This window comes from Bos taurus, chromosome 12 (genome assembly GCF_002263795.3).
Source record: "Bos taurus isolate L1 Dominette 01449 registration number 42190680 breed Hereford chromosome 12, ARS-UCD2.0, whole genome shotgun sequence".
Taxonomy (NCBI): Eukaryota; Metazoa; Chordata; class Mammalia; order Artiodactyla; family Bovidae; genus Bos; species Bos taurus.
In genome coordinates, this window is record NC_037339.1 from 1,730,117 (window position 1) to 1,748,677 (window position 18,561).

The window sequence follows — 18,561 nt, forward strand, 5'->3', positions numbered from 1 at the left end:
GATACACAACCTATATACTTCCAATAAATTGCAAAGGGCTTCCCTAATGGTACAGTGGTAAGAATCCGCCTGCCAATGCAGGGGACTCGGGTTCAATCCTTGGTCTGGGAAGATTTCATGTGCCGCGGAGCAACTAAGCCCACGTGCCATAACTACTGAACCTGCATTCCAGAGCCCACCTAGACCAGTGAGCCACAACTACTGAGTCTGTGCATCACAACTGCTGAAGCCCATGCACCCAGAGCCTGTGCCCCGCAACGAGAGTTACTGCTGTTTAGTCACTACATGGTGTCCGACTCTTCAGTGACTCCATGTACTGCAGTCAGGCTCCTCTCCACACTGGCATTACCAACTGAGCTCCACCTCCTGCCAGATCAGCAGGGGCGTGAGATTCCCACAGGAGCAAGAAACCAACTGTGAACTGTGCATGTGACGGATCTAGGTTGCACCCCCCACTTATGAGAGAGAATCATCCTGAAACCATCTCCTCCACTAAACCGACCCCTGGTGTCAAAAAGGTTGGCTGGTAGAGCTTATAATCATTCATTGCAGGAATTTTTATATTAAAAATAGTGGCAAATACTACATATAAGCCCTTTATTTTTTCCTCTTTAGAAAGGCAGCTAACCAGCATTTCACTAATAATTATTAACAGTAATCATAAAGACATCAACTGTCTTTAAGCTCATATGCAGATTCAACGCAATTTCAATCAAAACTCTGACCCATTTTAACAAACTTCATCATCTGATTGTAAAATCTTTCTTGGGGAAGGGGGCCATTAGGAACAGAATAGCCTGAAGAAGAATAACATATTTTACAACCCCAAAATTATAAAAATTTCATAATATCAAGTGCCACAAAAGACACAGATCAATGGGATCTGCATACACTACTGAGGGTAATACAAATTAGTACAACCACTTTGAAAAATAATTTGGCATTATCTGGTAAAGTTGAATGCTGGCTTATTCTAGCATACAATGACTCAATTCCTCATTATATTCCCTTAAGAATATAAGGGAACGTGCACCAGGAAAAATATATGTTTGTTCCTAGAAGCAGTAGTACTGCATCTATTATTTAAAGAAAAAAAGAGGAAAAAAAGAAACACATTTAAATATCCATCAACAAGAAAATTAATAAACTATGTATGTTTAAATAGTTTAAAGGAAAGGAAAGTGAATTTGCTCAGTAGTGTCTGATTCTTTGGGACCCCATGAACTGGAGCCTGCCAGGCTCCTATGTCCATGGGATTCTCCATGCAAGAATACTGGAGTGGGTTGCCATTTCCGTCTCCAGGGGATCCTCCTAACCCAGGGATCAAACTTCTATCTCCGGCATAGGAGGCAGACCTTTACCATCTGAGCCACCAGGGATTCGTTTACTATTATACAAAAGAGAAAAATCAATAAATATCAGATACTTACAAATGGACATACGTTAGAGCTATCTGAAGCATGTTACAACAGACAAACTGTTCAGTCACTCAGTCGAGTCACACTCTTTGCGACCCCATGGACTGCAGCACGACAGGCTTCCCTGTCCATCACCAACTCCCGAAGCTTGCTCAAACTCATGTCCATCGAGTTGGTGATTACATCCAACCATCTCATCCTCTGTCATCCCCTTTTCCTCCTGCCTTCAATCTTTCCCAGCATCAGGGTCTTTTCCAATGAGTCAGTTCTTCACATCAGGTGGACAACGTATTGGAGTTTCAGCTTCAACATCAGTCCTTCCAATGAATAGTCAAGACAGACTTCCTTTAGGATTGACTGGTTTGATCTCCTTGCTGTCCAAGAGACTCTTAAGAGTCTTCTCCAACACCACAGTTCAAAAGCATAAATTCTTCGGTGCTCAGTTTTCTTTAAAGTTCAACTCTCACATACATACATGACCACGGGAAAAACCATAGCCTTGACTAGATGAACATTTGTTGGTCAAGTAACATCTCTGCTTTTTAATATGTTGTCTAGGTTGGTCAAAACTTTTCTTCCAAGGATCAATTTTCTTTTACCTTCATGGCTGCAGTCACCACGTGCAGTGATTTTAGAGCCCAGAAAAATAAAGTCTGTCACTGTTTCCATTGTTTCATCTGTTTGCCATGAAGTGATGGGACTGGATGCCATGATCTTAGTTTTCTGAATGTTGAATTTTAAGCCAAATTTTTCACTCTCCTCTTTCACTTTCATCAAGAGGCTCTTCAGCTCTTCTTCGCTTTCTGCCATTAGGGTAGTACCATCTGCGTATCCGAGGTTATTGGCATTTCTCCCAGCAATTTTGATTACACCTTGTGCTTCATCCAGCCCAGCATTCTGCATGATGTACTCTGCATACAAGTTAAATAAGCAGGGTGACAATATATAGCCTTGACATATTCCTTTCCAATTTGGAACCAGTCTGTTGTTCCATGTCCGGTTCTAATTGTTGCTTCTTGACCTGCATACAGATTTCTTAGGAGGCAGGTCAGATGGTCTGGTATTCCCATCTCTTGAAGAATTTTCCACAGTTTGTTGTGATCTACACAGTCAAAGGCTTTTACTGGTATATATACACCAGTATATATGTTAGCATATATCAAACATTATATTTAAATTGCTCAAGTAATTTACCTAACATTTTGAAAGTAAGACATTGGGTAGTTTACAGAAGTGGCAGGAAGATTAGAGAACTAGGTCTGTAGGTTTCACAGCAAGTAAAATTGAAAATCAAACCACAGAATTGGTTTGATGGCAGTGGTGTGGTGATGAAACAATTTCGGATATGAATAATAAAGAAGAAGCTCTAATTTGTAGCATTTGCCAATTTCCATAGCTAAATTCAAACTAGTCAGTCCTAAAGGAAATCAACCCTGAATATTCACTAGAAAGACTGACGCTGAAGCTGAAGCTCCAACACTTTGTCTACCTGATGCAAAGAGCCGACTCACTGGAAAAGACCCTGATGCTGGGAAAGATTGAAGGCAGGAGGAGAAGGGGATGACAGAGGATAAGATGGTTGGATGGCATCACAATGGACATGAGTTCGAGCAAACTCCAGGAAGTGGTGAAGGACAGGGAAGCCTGGCATGCTGCAGTCCATGGGGTCACAAAGAGTTGGACACGACTGAGTGACTGAACAACAACATAGCTGATTTCAACTACTGACCTCTAATCAGGGAAGAAATGCTGATAATCAACATTCATAAGATGGAATAAGCTAGATTCAACACACTCAAGCATCTAGCTCTATTCCTTGTGCTATCAATCCCTGGACACTGACCCCAGCACTCCTGTAGCTATCAATCTTGCTGTAGCTTCTACTACTACCAGAGAAAACCACGGTTCCTGCTTTTCTGTACAACTAACCCATATCCTGTGCAGCTATACCTGACTAATAGAGCTGAGGTCCATGTCCACAGCATAGGTGCAAAGGATGCTGGGGAAAAGCAACTGGCATTTTCTTCTACACCACAAAGACTTTGAAAATGGGAAACTCCCCCAAACAAAGGAAAAGATTCAGGTTCTAGGAATCATAAATGTTATCTATATTTATCTTGCATATATTTTTATCAGCCAAGAAGATTTTGTCAAATGTTATTTTCTATAGTTTGTATCAAAAAAAATCTTACTTTGGTAGCTTTATTATCAAAATAGAAATAATGTGTGTATGAATGTGTATACATATATTATCTTTAAACACACACCAAATATACCTTCCCATTTTAAGATATTAAATATACCCCCAATTAGGGATCTGCCTATAATTCTCTTACTGAGAATTACAAGCCTAAAAATTAACAATCTAGCAAGAGAAGCAATCTCTCCACCTCATCACACCAAGCTCGTCAAGCTGAGATAGCCATCCCTTCCTTATACATACACAGCATTTGTTCTACTATACTGATAACTGTTGGTTTCTTGATTTCTTATTAGTAGGCAGGGATTGTCCTGTTGATCTCAAAGCCCCTGCACTAAGCACAAATATACATTCAAAAATTGTTTTATAAATAAATTTCCTGTGTTTTTTTTTTTTTACCATAGTTTTTTACTATAATTTATTTAGCACTTAGCAGATACACCAGAAAATGTGGCAGTATTTTTACATAAGTTAATTAACCTCCAGAACCGAAAAGTATATTAGGATCATTTGCATGTCTTAAATGGGAAAATTGAAAGCAAAGTATTTTAACAGAGGTTAGTCAGCCAGAAGAGGCAGAATTAGAATTCAAACTAAGATATGCCTAACACCAAACTCTGTCTTCTTCCTATTACACATCCTAAAACTATAATAAAATTTATTACATACTAAAAACATGTAGGTAAAACGGGCAATGGGAATATTAATTCTTAAAAATTCATTCTGTTCAAAAGAGACCAAGAAAATTAGAAGAACATGGCATTCAAGTTAGAATTTGAAGACTAAACAGCAGTTTGCAAGGCAGTTGAGAGAAGAACATCCCACTCACATAGCAATTATTAAGGTCCTATAGCAACAAAAAACTATGATTTTAGACAAGCTGTGATTCCCTCATCTCTAAAGTAAAACCAAAGTTGATAATAATTTCTACTTTTCAGTGCTGTTCTGAAGATTATACAGATAAATTATTTAACATGGGACCTGTCATAAAGTAGGTTCTCAATAGAGACAAAGAGGAGATGTGTTTACCGAAAACTAGAGTTCTCCTAGGTAAGTTAGGGGCTTGTACCAAAAAAGGTCAAGAAGGAAACAGGTTAAAAGCAAAAGGAATTGAAAGAAATAGCTTTGGAAAGGTAGTCCCTAATCCTGATCTCAAATTTTTCAAGGGATATTCATATACATCAAGAGTTTAAACAGATAAATAAATAATAATAAAAGAAAAACTTTCTGAGTCATAATATGGTATATACTAGAAGATCTAAAAGTTTCTACCCCTTAGAAAATTTAAAAACAAGGCATTTTAAATGCCTGTTGCTGCTGATGCTGCTAAGTCACTTTAGTCGTGTCCGACTCTGTGCGACCCCATTGACGGCAGCCCACAAGGCCCCCTCGTCCCTGGGATTCTCCAGGCAAGAACACTAGAGTGGGTTGCCATTTCCTTCTCCAATGCATGAAAGTGAAAAGTGAAAGTGAAGTCGCTCAGTCGTGTCCGACTCTTCGCGACCCCATGGACTGCAGCCTACCAGGCTCCTCCGTCTATGGGATTTTCCAGGCAAGAGTACTGGAGTGGAGTGCCATCGCCTTCTTCTAGTAACTGACAAAAAGACCATAACCTTGAATAGGTTTTCCCTTGAGATCGCCTGAAAAAACATCGATTTATACATCAAAGTAATAGCACAGCACATAATTTGCTCTTATTCAATCAAAGTAATTGCAGCCAACCAATTACAAGAAAAACATTGTGAGACTCCAGTCAAAAGTAACACTCCTGCCAGTGTGTCATTTTCCTATTTCCATCCTTCACCTCTATAGCTGTTTGTTCTCTGAGAGAATTAAAACAAAGTGAACAGTTTGTTTTTCAATTATCAGAGTATCAGTCTAATATATATTCTATACATATTGCTTTGTGCACTGTTTTTAAACTCCACAGAAGTCCTACTAATAACTACCAATAAGCACTTGTAAATAAAGCATGGTAAAATCAGTTTCAGTAATCATTTTCTTCTCAAATTAAAAATTCATTTTTAATTTTAATAACTCACTAAAAGAAACACTGGTAAATCATATTATTTAGCACATAACAGATTAACATATGAAACATGATACAATTTATTTAAATTAAAACTTAAAAACATTTTTCAATTATTTTTCTTTTTAAAAACATCCAAGTTCTATACTGTCAGTAAGAGGGCATTCAGTTTGAATTTTAAGCCAGTGAAGCCATCTTGTGGTTGATGTTGGTGTTGCTGCGGCTTTGAGAAGGTCAATTTTATCCCCAAAATTAGGTCTTTAGAAAGGCACGTACAAACTGTCAGTCCTAGAACTTAGATGGAAAAAACCCCACAGATCTGAAAAGCCTTTCCTGTTAGGGCTCCACAATAATGCATAAAAGTCCTCACATACCTGGATTGGTAATAAAGCATTTTTACATTAACCTATATTTTATAATTAACTTCTACATCTTGGTTCAAAGGCAAAGCTATGAAAATAACTACAAGCAAAATATCAAACTTGAAAAAGAATCCAAAAAATATTAAACAGTTTTATAGTAAGTATATGTTTTACTTCCTTTCTGTCATGACTTTTTTCCATGATTTTTAGCTGAGAAGCTAAATATTCTACGGCCCTGTCATATCTAGAAATACAAAGCCTGCCCTGAAAAATTCAAAAATTGCAGCATATGGCTTTCCTGGCACATATAGCTCCATGCTAAAAAAATTTTATGGCCTAAAAATTAAACACAAACTGCCTACAGGAAAATCTAGCTTAGGCTTAGAAGCCTGGAGAAAAGTCATCATATTCTCACTCTCACCACTTTTTTAAATTTGTCTGAAACCCTTGCATCAAAGTTATGAGCAACCTTATTGAGAAAAACATGTGAACTGCAAAATACTATTAAAAAGTGAATGGGAGGGAAGAGAAAAGAATGTGCACAAAACTATTACATTAATTAAAAACAAAGTTAACTTGTAATTTTTGCCATCTTCAGATCAGATCAGATCAGTCGCTCAGTCGTGTCTGACTCTTTGCGACCCCATGAATCGCAGAACGCCAGGCCTCCCTGTCCATCACTAACTCCCAGAGTTCACTCAGACTCACGTCCATCGAGACAGTGATGTCATCCAGCCATCTCATCCTCTGTCGTCCCCTTCTCCTCCTGCCCCCAATCCCTCCCAGCATCAGAGTCTTTTCCAATGAGTCAACTCCGCATGAGGTGGCCAAAGTACTGGAGTCTCAGCTTCAGCATCATTCCTTCCAAAGAAATCCCAGGGCTGATCGCCTTCAGAATGGACTGGTTAGATCTCCTTGCAGTCCAAGGGACTCTCAAGAGTTTGCCATCTTACTTCCTCCCAAAATAATCAGTGATAATTAATAGAATTTAAAACTGAAGTTTCAAACTCTAGGTAACAATGCCCTTCTGAAGGTCCCAGTTTGTCTTTACAGCAAAAAAGATGTCGATTCAGTGTTCCAGGATTAACTGTCTTCTCCTAACTACTGCCATCTCTCTTATCAAACCATAGCCTTCTCCATGCCTCCTTTCCAAATGCTGAAAATGCCATATCTAAGTCTTATTAATTATGATAATAACAATACACAGCATCATCATAAGCATTTACTTTTGACTTCTCAGGAGAGGAAGTTTGAAGACTCTTCTCTACATTCCTTTAATTTACCTCTAAAAAGCATTACTGCTCCTCTGTCTTGAGGAATCTCTAGTACATTGTATGGAGCCCTGGACCTAATAAATACGCTTCCAAGAGAGTTGGAAGATACAGGACTACAACCCTTTAAAAGCGCCCACACTTGACTAATGGAAGTAGCTTGTAAAAAGACAGCCTTCTCTCTTCTTTTGCTCATTAAGTATTAGCTTCTTAAAGCTGGGGCAAATGCTCTCAAATTCTTTTTGCTTTGGCTTCGTCTCTCTTAGAAGTAGTAATATCACTGGCTGGCATAAAACTTAGTGGAAATTGTCAGAGAAGGACTCTGGCCTACTTTGATTCCATTGTACTAAGATCAATTTAGCTCAAGCAATAAAGTTCTGCATTAGGGATTGGGGCCAAAACACAGTCAATAATGAAGCATCTATTCACATTACCTCATTTACTGGATTCCGTTTTTCCCTGATAGCTCAGTTGGTAAAGTATCAGCCCGCAATGCAGGAGACCCCAGTTTAATTCCTGGGTTGGGAGATACCTGGAGAAGGGAAAGACTACCCACTCCAGTATTCTGGCCTGGAGAATTCTATGGACTGTATAGTCCATGGGGTCACAAAGAGCTGGACACAACTGAGCGACTTTCACTTTCACTTGGAGATCTCTCAGTAACAAGATACCCAAGTCAGGTAATAAATATTCATGCATTCTTAGATGTCCAGGACAAAAACACCATCCTAAATGTCTCATAATGCTCAATATTTGTCATACACATTGCACTACATTTACAATGTAGTCACACAGGTTTTCATTTAATTCTTCAATGTCATAAAGGAGATAGCATTTGAATGATGAGAAAATTAAAATCTGGCAAGATTAAATAACTTTACAGAAGTCACAAAAATATAAGTGGAAGAATAAGGATTTAAGTCCAGCTGAAAAATTCTAAAATCTGTATCCATCCAGTATGTTACCAGAATTTTTTTATTCTCCCTCTCCACATTGTATCTGAAGCTCATCAAAACTGTCTCTGCTTCCTGAGATAGCTAATCTATCTCACACTTTAAATTTTCTAAATTAGTTTTTGCAATTAGTTTCCAGCATGTTTTATTTGGAAGATCACTAGGTAATCCAGTTCTTTCATTCTTTTTTTTATTATTAAAAGAAAATTAGAAAATATTATTATTTAATACCAAAATCTGACATGATCAAGGAACAGGTAGATTACTTATTCAAATACTCTGCTTATCTTATTCACAGATTAAACTAAATTTTATTTTAAATTTTTTATTTAAAATTTATTTTAAACAACAGTTATACATAATTTAGTGTCTAGAGCCATGTCTTAATGATTCTGTCACCAATAACATGCTAAAGTGCTGGGTAATAAAGCATTCCGATAAAGGCACAAATAAAGTAACTTTTACTGTTTTAGTCTTACTTTATAGACAAAGAGCACAAGTAATTCATGTCAAAAATATATATTACTTAAACATTTATTATTGCCTAAAAGCAGTTCAGTTCAGTTGCTCAGTTGTGTCCGACTCTGTGACCCCCACAGACTGCAGCACGCCAGGCCTCCCTGTCCATCACCAACTCCCGGAGCTTGCTCACACTCATGTCCATTGAGTTGGTGATGCCATCCCACCATCTCATCCTCTGTTGTCCCCTTTTCCTCCTGCCTTCAATCTTTCCCAGCATCAGGGTCTTTTCTAATGAGCCAGTTCTTCACATCAGGTGGCCAAAGTATTGGAGATATATTTTTATATAATGTATGAAATTTTAACCAAAGACAAATGAGTAACTCCAGTGGGTTGGCTTCTAAAACTTCTATTAAAATTAATTTTCAAAACATCTTCACTAATACTGTGAAGAGAATTATATTTGGTATCAGAAGCAGGTAATGAAAGGGAAAATATAATCAAATCTGAGGAACAGAGATTTGTTTCATGTGAAAAGGGCTCACTCAATTTCTGTTTCATGTGAAAGGGCTTATTACGTACAAACTAAAGCCACATGAGCATTAAGAATAATTCAAAGGATAAAATTTGGTATAGAAAATTCTAGATTCAAATATTCTAAGTTATATCTTATTGCTGTTAGCTATATTCAAAGGAAATTCTAAAGAGACTACTTATAAAATTTTCTGAAGCAAAAATGCTCTGAGAAGTTGGAGAAAGCAGAGAAAACTCTCGCAGTACCTTTCCCTATGAGCTTTTAACAGTGGTAGGTTCTGAGAGTCCTTAAAGACAGAAAAAGAAAAAATGGAAAATCAATAATCCAGAGTGCTAGTTTTCTTATATAGACTAGTATAAGGATATGCAGGCACTGCTTTGATACTAGTTACTTCTTCTGTGAGGAACTGTTGCATTCATCAGACCTGTCCAAGACTGCTGCCTAATTTGGAGTTCTACACCCTAGAGGTTTTCTAAGTATATTTCCCAGATTGGCTGAATCAACATCCCACAGAAACCTGTTCAAAGTACAAATTCTCAGGCTCTTTCCCAGTTCAGTGGAGTCAGAAACATGGCAGTGGGCGAGGTGGGAAGCTGGCACTCTGTGTTGTAGCAGGCCTCAGGATGACTCTGATGCACACTGAGGTCAGAACTACTACCATAACCAGAAAATGAAATGCAAGGAATTGGAGAGGACTCTGAGAAGAGCAATGAAGATGAATGGAACGCCGGAGACAGAATAAACAGAGGAACCAAGATAGATGGTTTTAACAAAAAGAAACCTGTAGCAGTGACATTTACAAGATTCAAGTATATGAAGAATTATTCACAAAGGAAGGTAACCAGATGTTCTCCATTTCCCTGAGGGAAGATAAAGAAGATATTATGGACTTAAGTTGCAACATAAGAAATTTAGATTAAAATACAATTAAATTCGCTTACATAGAATATTGTTAAACATTAAAATGAATTGCTGAGGAGTCTGTAGAACTCTCTTCTCTTGAGTATCTGCTTCAAAAGCTAGGGCGGATTATAAACTCTTGTTCTCTTTCCAGCTAAATGATTACCACCTATCACATATGAGGACCAACATTTAGAAAATGTGAAAAATGTTGATACATTATAGACCTTTTGAAATTATCTAAAATTTAAAACATCTAAGGTATAGCAACTATCTTAAATACGTGAGTATTAAAATGATAAGAATACTTACTCAAACTCAAAACATACACATTCAAAGTATTTCAAATTATAAAGATGTTCATTAATAATTCAAAAAGTGAGCAACAGCATATATAAAATTTTTGATTGACACAGTTTGCACTATTTTCAAATAAAAAGAAGAAATTGAATATAAATGAATAAGAAGTAAAAAACTAACTGCTGCTGCTGCTGCTAAGTCACTTCAGTCATGTCCGACTCTGTGCGACCCCATAGACAGAAGCCCACCAGGCTCCCCTGTCCCTGGGATTCCCCAGGCAAGAACACTGGAATGGGTTGTCATTTCCTTCTCCAATGCGTGAAAGTGAAAGGGAAGTCACTCAGTCGTGTCCCACGCTTAGCGACCCCATGGACTGCAGCCTATCAGGCTCTGCCGTCCATGGGATCTTCCAGGCAGGAGTACTGGAGTGGGGTGCCACTGCCTTCTCCAAAAGACTGACTAGTTGGCATCTAAAATCCAAAAATTGTATCCTTGTATTTCAAAAAAATCACTGAAAAAATTCATAACATAAATACATAAGTTATGAAAAATGATAGCAGTAACCAAATGCACAGCTTTGCCAAACTGTTCCTAACATTCTCTCACAATCTTATACTCCTATATCAATAAGTTCATTAAATAAATATGGTAACAGATACTAAAATAAAAAGATACAAAAAGGTCCTCTGAATTCCAATATCTGGTAAGTCTCACACGTAAATAAGTGTGTCACAGTTATAATTCCTAAGACAAGAGTATTTTTTTAATGTTGAAAAGTCACCAAAAGTTTAAAAGTTCGTTTTAATAATTTTCCATATGTATAGGAAGTCACTAAAATGATAACTTTGTGACTTGTTCCCTCCAAAATATTTTGAAGTTGTAGTCTTCCTTGACAAAAAATAATCCCAATAATTTAGTAGATGTTCATATTTATTGTACTTAACATAATTTAGGAAGTTAACATTTTTCTTTACCTTTTCTACCTTTCCACCATTGATGTCACTGGGGAGGAATTTCTTGCCAATTGTTCTCAAGTCTGTCTAAAATAAAAATATTATTATTAAAATAAAATTAGAGAAAAATGACTCTAAATCTAATCTCACTCACAAACAAAGATAAAATTAGTTAAGGTCTGAGTAACAGAATTTAACTATATGTTAAATGTAGCTTGTATTTCAACTGATTATGAGATCTATATATGTAAAAATCAACCATTTTCAGTCCCATATATACACTGTTTAAAGTACACCAGTAAATTAAACAGTAATATATAAGGCCTTACTTACATCTGGTCGTATTTCTCTGGGTACCCTTTTATTAAAATCTAAAACTTGATTTTATGTAAACTATATAGACTTAGTAAGAAATTAATGTCACAATCCAAAACCAAATGACTACTTTGAACAAACAGAGTATATTTTCGACAACTAAATTCTATATAACTTTGATATGCAGAGACATGAAAGTACAGTACTCTATAGGCTGTGATACTCCTAACATAAAGCTACATAACATACAAATATCCCAGAGAATATTCTTTACTACAAAAGCAGGAAGTCACAGTAAGACTGTACTGTAGTAAAAACATTTCATTTGCTTATTAAACAAATTTCAGAAATAGAAGCTGGTGAACAAAAGACTGACTACACGAAAATCCAGATGCACCTATTACTCAACAAACCAAAGCAAAACATAAAAAGGACTAAGATAAACAAAGCTATAGCATTTCTGATGCAAAAACAAAACTTCAACTACACACACAGTCTACATAAAATTTTTAAGGATTCGGTCTTCTTTAAGAAGTGAAAACTAAAGGAATAGTAAGAAATTTATTCAGAAGAAAACTAAATACTACTCATGAAAAAGGCCTAATTATTTAAGCTAAGAAATTATCTTGATGCTTGAGACAGTGAGGTTAGTTCAATAACTAAATTTGTACTTTTTTTTAATTCCTTAAATAACAGTAAACAGAGCTCTTCATTGTCTCAAGAGCAAGAGAAAAGAGACTCAGAATGCATTTAATCACAAAAATTTTAAGGGAGAAATTTATGTTAGACTTAAGGCAAAAATACTATCAATAGATGATTACAATTACTGTATTATTTATAAAAGGATAACACATAGAGAAATAGGATAGTCTTCTTTGAACACCTGCTGCTGCTGCTAAGTCGCTTCAGTCGTGTCTGACTCTGTGCAACCCCATAAACGGCAGCCCACTAGGCTCCTCTATCCCTGGGATTCTCCAGGCAAGAATACTGGAGTGGGTTGCCATTTCCTTCTCCAATGCATAGAAGTGAAAAGTGAAAGCGAAGTCGCTGAGTCGTGCCCAACTCTTAGCGACCCCATGGGCTGGAGCCTACCAGGCTCCTCCGTCCATGGGATTTTCCAGGCAAGAGTACTGGAGTGGGGTGCCATTGCCTTTGAATATCTACAATAATATAATTTCACTTGAAATATCCACATACAGTCAGCTTAAGAAACAAGAATACATATTATACAACCCTCACAGATCCTTTCCAGTCTTTTTACTACCATGACTTTTATTTCTCAATGTAATGCAAGGATCATTCCTAAAGTACAATTCACTGAATGGAACTGCCAGGCAAACTAAGCCCCATATCCAAATATTTAACAATGTTTCAGATTTATCCTTTGTACAGTCTCCAATAACAGAGTGAAAGAACTATAAACCAAACCTCAAGTTGCATGCATTTTTACTTTGCAAATACTAAGCAATATATGGGGAAAAAATTCTTATCCTGGCATTTCACTGTTTTGAAGATTAAATAATACATGTGAAGCACTAAGCACAATGACTTACAAAGAATAAGCATTTAATAAGTGTTAGCTATAATGTTTACTGAATATAAAACACGCATACTGTTATTATCTGAATGCATGTAACAAGTAAATAATACAACTAAGTTCATAAAAAATCACTATTTTGAAAGTCACAGAAAAGCTGAAATATTTAAACACATATAAGAAACAGAATATATACAAATTTTATGATACATCATGGTCCTTCATTTCTGATTTTATCACTAGTTATAAAATGTAAAATAAAATGAGGCATTTATATAAAGTATTATAGAAATAAGCACTAGACTAAAATTCTAAACTTCAATTTACTGTATATTATAACTAATATGACATGTCAGAAATTCTCTAAATCCAGATAATTTATTCCTCCATAAGATCAAAAATATATTAACAATTCTATCTTCCAAAGTTGTTGTCATGCTGAAAGAAACAATGTAGTCAAAGTTCACAGAGCTTTTAAAGTATCATACACACATATAAGGAAGATTATTTCATTGTTCTTTTAGCAAGATGAAAATGACCTTACCAAATATTTAAACATCCTAAAATCAAAGTTAATTCTATGATTCAGATGCCATTATATCAGGATCACTAGAATAGCTGGGTCCAAAAATGCATTTATAGTGAATAACTAATTATTCAAGAGAAATATTTAACCTATAAGATGCATGTGTGCACACACAAACAACATTCCTGACTTATTTCTTCAAATAAGTTCAGCAGAGTATCTATTTGGCAAAGCATTTTATACTATACAGAATATTAAAAGAAATTTTAAAATAATCTTTTAAAATTTTTACTATTACACATTATTTACTAATTTAAGACTAGACTATCACTTAATTTTGCTCTGAATAATGCAGGAATTCAAAACTCCATGCTGAATTTCTATATTATTCTTAAAATCCTTACTCCTCATTCTACAGAGTAAAAATTAAGAAACCTCCCACCTTTCAACATACTAATCCATGCTAAAAAGAGTTACATAGCACCTCTAAGGCTGCTGCCTTTAGAAGGGCCCACTTACAAAGTTGGCCCTAAGCTGGCATCTGGGAACTTGGTACCAGAACCATTCCCTAACTGAAAATGTGGCCCACGGCCTAAATTATTTGTATTAACAATGTGATATGGTGAACACCTGCTTTCAAGGGGAGATGTCTAGAATTTTGTTGCATTCTAGGCAGAGAGTACATTTTTGAACAGCCCAATAAAAGCCTAATGGACATTCCTGGGCAGGAAACACTCTACATACATACTATTGCTTTGTTCACTGCTAGATAAAAGAACAAATTTAGTGTGTTCCCCATAGGAGGAAGAGAAGGTAAGAAAGCTTGTGCATGGATTATTCTCCCAATATGTAGTAAGTTATATATAAAAATCAATAATGCAAGTCTTTCTCAATTAGGGATTAACATCCTGCAATCACTCAAAAGTTAAAAAATTTCAACAGAAATACTGTATGTGACTGATTTTACTTCAAAGTTTAAGAACTTGAAAATTAGACTACTTGTCTGGTATAGACTTCATCCTTATTAAAAGTATTTCTTTAATTCTATTACACAGCATGATAGCTTTGGACTGGAATATTTATATATTTTAAAGAAAATTATAAAGACAAGTTAATTCACTAATAATCATCATGTACCTCTTATGTATACCAGGTCAAATACTTTGTGTTGACTTATTTTATTTAGTTTCTTACCCAATTTTTAGATAACTCAATGCTATTTACCTACATATATAAATATCAATAAGAAGAGAAGACTGTCACAAAGCCTTTTTCCTATTTAGGTCTTTTGCTTTTAGTGAACAAAGAAATAAACTGGGATTCTTTGTAACATTTTCTGAAAATAAAATTCACTAATTTGGGTGCAAGTCAAGGAAAGATAAAATGTCTAATAAATATCCCCATCTGTAGTCATGGGTAACACACATAATTTCTGAAAAACCTGTCTGTCTTACTGAATAAAACTGCAAGCTGCTAAAAAATGATAAATTTCACTATATAAATTCTATGTTTAAATTCACATTTAATTATATAAATAAAATTTTCAGTAATTGGAAAAGAAAAAGTTATAGTTATATATTAATTTATATTTCATATGTTCTTATCAGTTGCCACCCTTTCTGCTTTATGCTAAACCTACTTTGCAGTGACATAATGGATTTGTCAGACAGTAATTCTCTTCTGAATTTCATTGATTATATAACATAGCATATAAATTTCATTGTTTAATAGACTGTGATTGTAAAGGCGGTAAGAAAAAAATTCCCACTAGGGTAACCACAAGATTGAAAAAAGAATATTCATTTAATCACATCTGTACTTCAAACAATTTTTATAACTCTTCAAAAAAAATCTAAAAGTCAATCTCAATTATAAAAAAGACACTGCTAAACAGATTGGTAAAGGGAGAGAGCTAGGGAAGAAAAATGTATCAAAACATTAACAGTAATTATTGGGCTTTCTTATTTTTCTGTATTTTCTGCAGTAGTCATACTGTACAGTATATACTACTTTGATCAACAGGAAAAGTTACTTCAAAATAAAAAATACAACTGTCAAGAAGCTGTAACCTAGCTAGTTTGTATGTAAATTCAATATCAATTTGTTTCTATGAATATGATCAGTTTTTACTGCTATTACATAGCTACTATAAATGAAATTTATATAATGAAATGAAATTCTATAACTGATCATAAGGTGAAAAAGTTTTAATTGCACTTTTCCCTTTTTCACTGATTTCGTATAATAGACATTAAAGAAATATATATTTCTACTAATTGGCTTATATAAGATTACCAAATTCAACAAACATCACTGCAACTTGAAATGGACAATAAAAATAAAAGACGTTCTCCACTTTATAAGAGCCAGTTTATTCTATGAGATATTTTTCATAAATATAGCTTCCAGATTCTAAATGTTTATAAGTTAATAAATAAAACCTACATTGAGAGCAATCAGGATGATGTCATTTACATTGACTTTGTCAGGAGAACTTGTACAAGCTTCAATGCCTTCATCTGAAAGATACCTGTTAAAATAAAATAAATGGCTTAATATTTTCTAAAATCAAAGTTAACCAAAATTACTTTCTTAAGTCTACAAGTAGTTTTGTTCTCTACTATTAAATGTTTCTACTGCAAATACCAGAGAGCCCTGGATACTCCCTGTTTACCATCTCTGATAGAACAGGATGGAGAACGCATACTTTTCCTTTTATGTCTTTAAAGGGATATTATGTTAATAAAAGTATCCAAATGCTTTCTAAGAAAAGCTATTTAAACATCAATATGCTTCTTAAGGAATCAATAAGCTCCTCTTCCCTGTTACACAAATACAATATCCAACTTAAATATTAAGTTAGAGTAAACTCTTAAGAGATTGACATGTGCAATAAAAATAGAACTAAAAACAGCATAGTTTTAAATTTAATCCAACAAAACTTTCCTCTCAGATACTTTCTCACATTATCTTTTCAACTCTCCTTTGTCTAACATAATGTTCCTAAGAATCTTCAATAAACACTATTGATTTCAAGTGGCACAAAGTTAGGCAACTTTTTACCTTATATCTTTTACTTTTCCTGTCTCTTTTCAGTTTTTTACTCATTGTCTTATTGCCCTTTGTTCTTTTATTCAATCCAAACCAACCATTCATCTGTAGCAATAATTAACTGAAGGGTGAAAAATTATTTAATCCAAAGGCTGGGAGGGAATCATCTCTACCAATTCAACCACGCCCAACACAACCATTTTGAAGTTCTTTGATAACTCTACAATTCACGTATCACCCCCCCACAAAAGTCCACCTGTAAAAATGCCCATGAAAATTTGGCACCTTTTGTAATCAGTATTACATACTCTGGTGCTGGCACTGCCACCACAGATAGTCTCCCACTGAAAAGATAGAGGAGTACTAGTCTAACAGAGCTAACTTTGGCTCTTCCAGAGTTGATGGTCAGCAATTCCACCATCAACTCCCAACCTTAGTCTGATTCTAAGACACCTTTACCTGAAGACAGTAATCAAAGAGCATTTGCCTTTAAGAAATAAAGGATGAATTTCTCAAAAGTAAAAGAGCAAGCAAAAAGAAATAAAAATAGAGTACAAAAAGCAATAGAAAATTAAAGCTGATAAGCCTATGAATAAGATCAAGGAGGTAAAAGAAAGGGAAGTATATAAAAATCAAAGCAAGAATGTGTTTTAAAAAATTAGATACTATTAAAAGCTTGCTGCTGCTGCTACTGCTGCTAAGTCGCTTCAGTCGTGTCCAACTCTGTGCGACCCCATAGACGGCAGCCCACCAGGCTCCCCCGTCCCTGGGATTCTCCAGGCAAGAACACCGGAGTGGGTTGCCATTTCCTTCTCCAGTGCATGAAAGTGAAAGGTGAAAGTGAAGTCGCTCAGTCGTGTCTGACTCTTAGAGACCCCATGGACTGCAGCCTACCAGGCTCCTCCATCCATGGGATTTTCCAGGCAAGAGTACTGGAGTGGGGTGCCATTGCTAAGGCAGTGCTAAACTACAATGATGAATGAAGGCCAGGAGTCAAGTGGGTTACAGAGAGAGAAAAAAAAGCATTAAGTATTTAGATGTGTCACTAAGAATAAATGGTTAGGAGGCTGGAATAAATTGTACATGAGTGACCATGGAATACAAATGTTTGCTGGCAGCATAGATGGTGGAAACACTGCTTTAATTCAGAATGAGTAAGTTCACTTCCTTATTACCCTGATGATTTTTCACCATTCACAGCCACTGACTGTATCTGGCACTAACCATCTTACAAATTTAGTTCTACAAATATTAATTAACACATGATTTGTATGAAAAGAACTATGTGTGTGAATCAGTAATAAGATGATGAAAAATAAATATCTTCCTTTAAAGCATTTACAGTCTCATATAAAGCATAACATAACACATAAATAGCTACCATACAAGGCCAAAATAACTATAAACAAAATGTTATAGGAGCTCAAAGTGGCTAGGGAATGGAAAAGAATGCACAGAAAGGGCATCTCCATGAAGTAAAAAAGTATAAAACACATTCTGGGACATTCTGATTGGAAAATGGGGAAGAGATGAGAGGTCAGTATAGGCTGAGATCAATTTTAGAAAGCAAAAGTATATAGAAGGATATGGGTCCTATATTAAATGCTGACTGAGTAGTTACAGAAACACAGCTTTCAAAATTCCTACAGTGCGGAAATAATATACAACGACTAATAAAATACTTCATCTTCTAGAAAGGCAACTCTTTATAATTAAAAGCTTACAGGATGTCAGATAAACTGGAAATAATCT

At 35.4% G+C, this 18,561-nt stretch overlaps 1 protein-coding gene across 2 annotated transcripts in view; it reads right to left on the bottom strand.

The window, feature by feature from the left end:
• The window catches only part of TDRD3 (tudor domain containing 3), a 226,815-nt gene that overhangs the window by 143,160 nt on the left and 65,094 nt on the right, over positions 1-18,561 (bottom strand). The window contains exons 2-3 of one of the 2 annotated variants that reach the window (XM_005213542.5): positions 16,204-16,288; positions 11,402-11,467 (exon numbers count right to left, since the gene is read on the bottom strand). In XM_005213542.5, coding sequence (XP_005213599.2) covers positions 11,402-11,467; positions 16,204-16,288 — 151 coding nt within the window. 2 annotated transcript variants of the gene reach the window in all.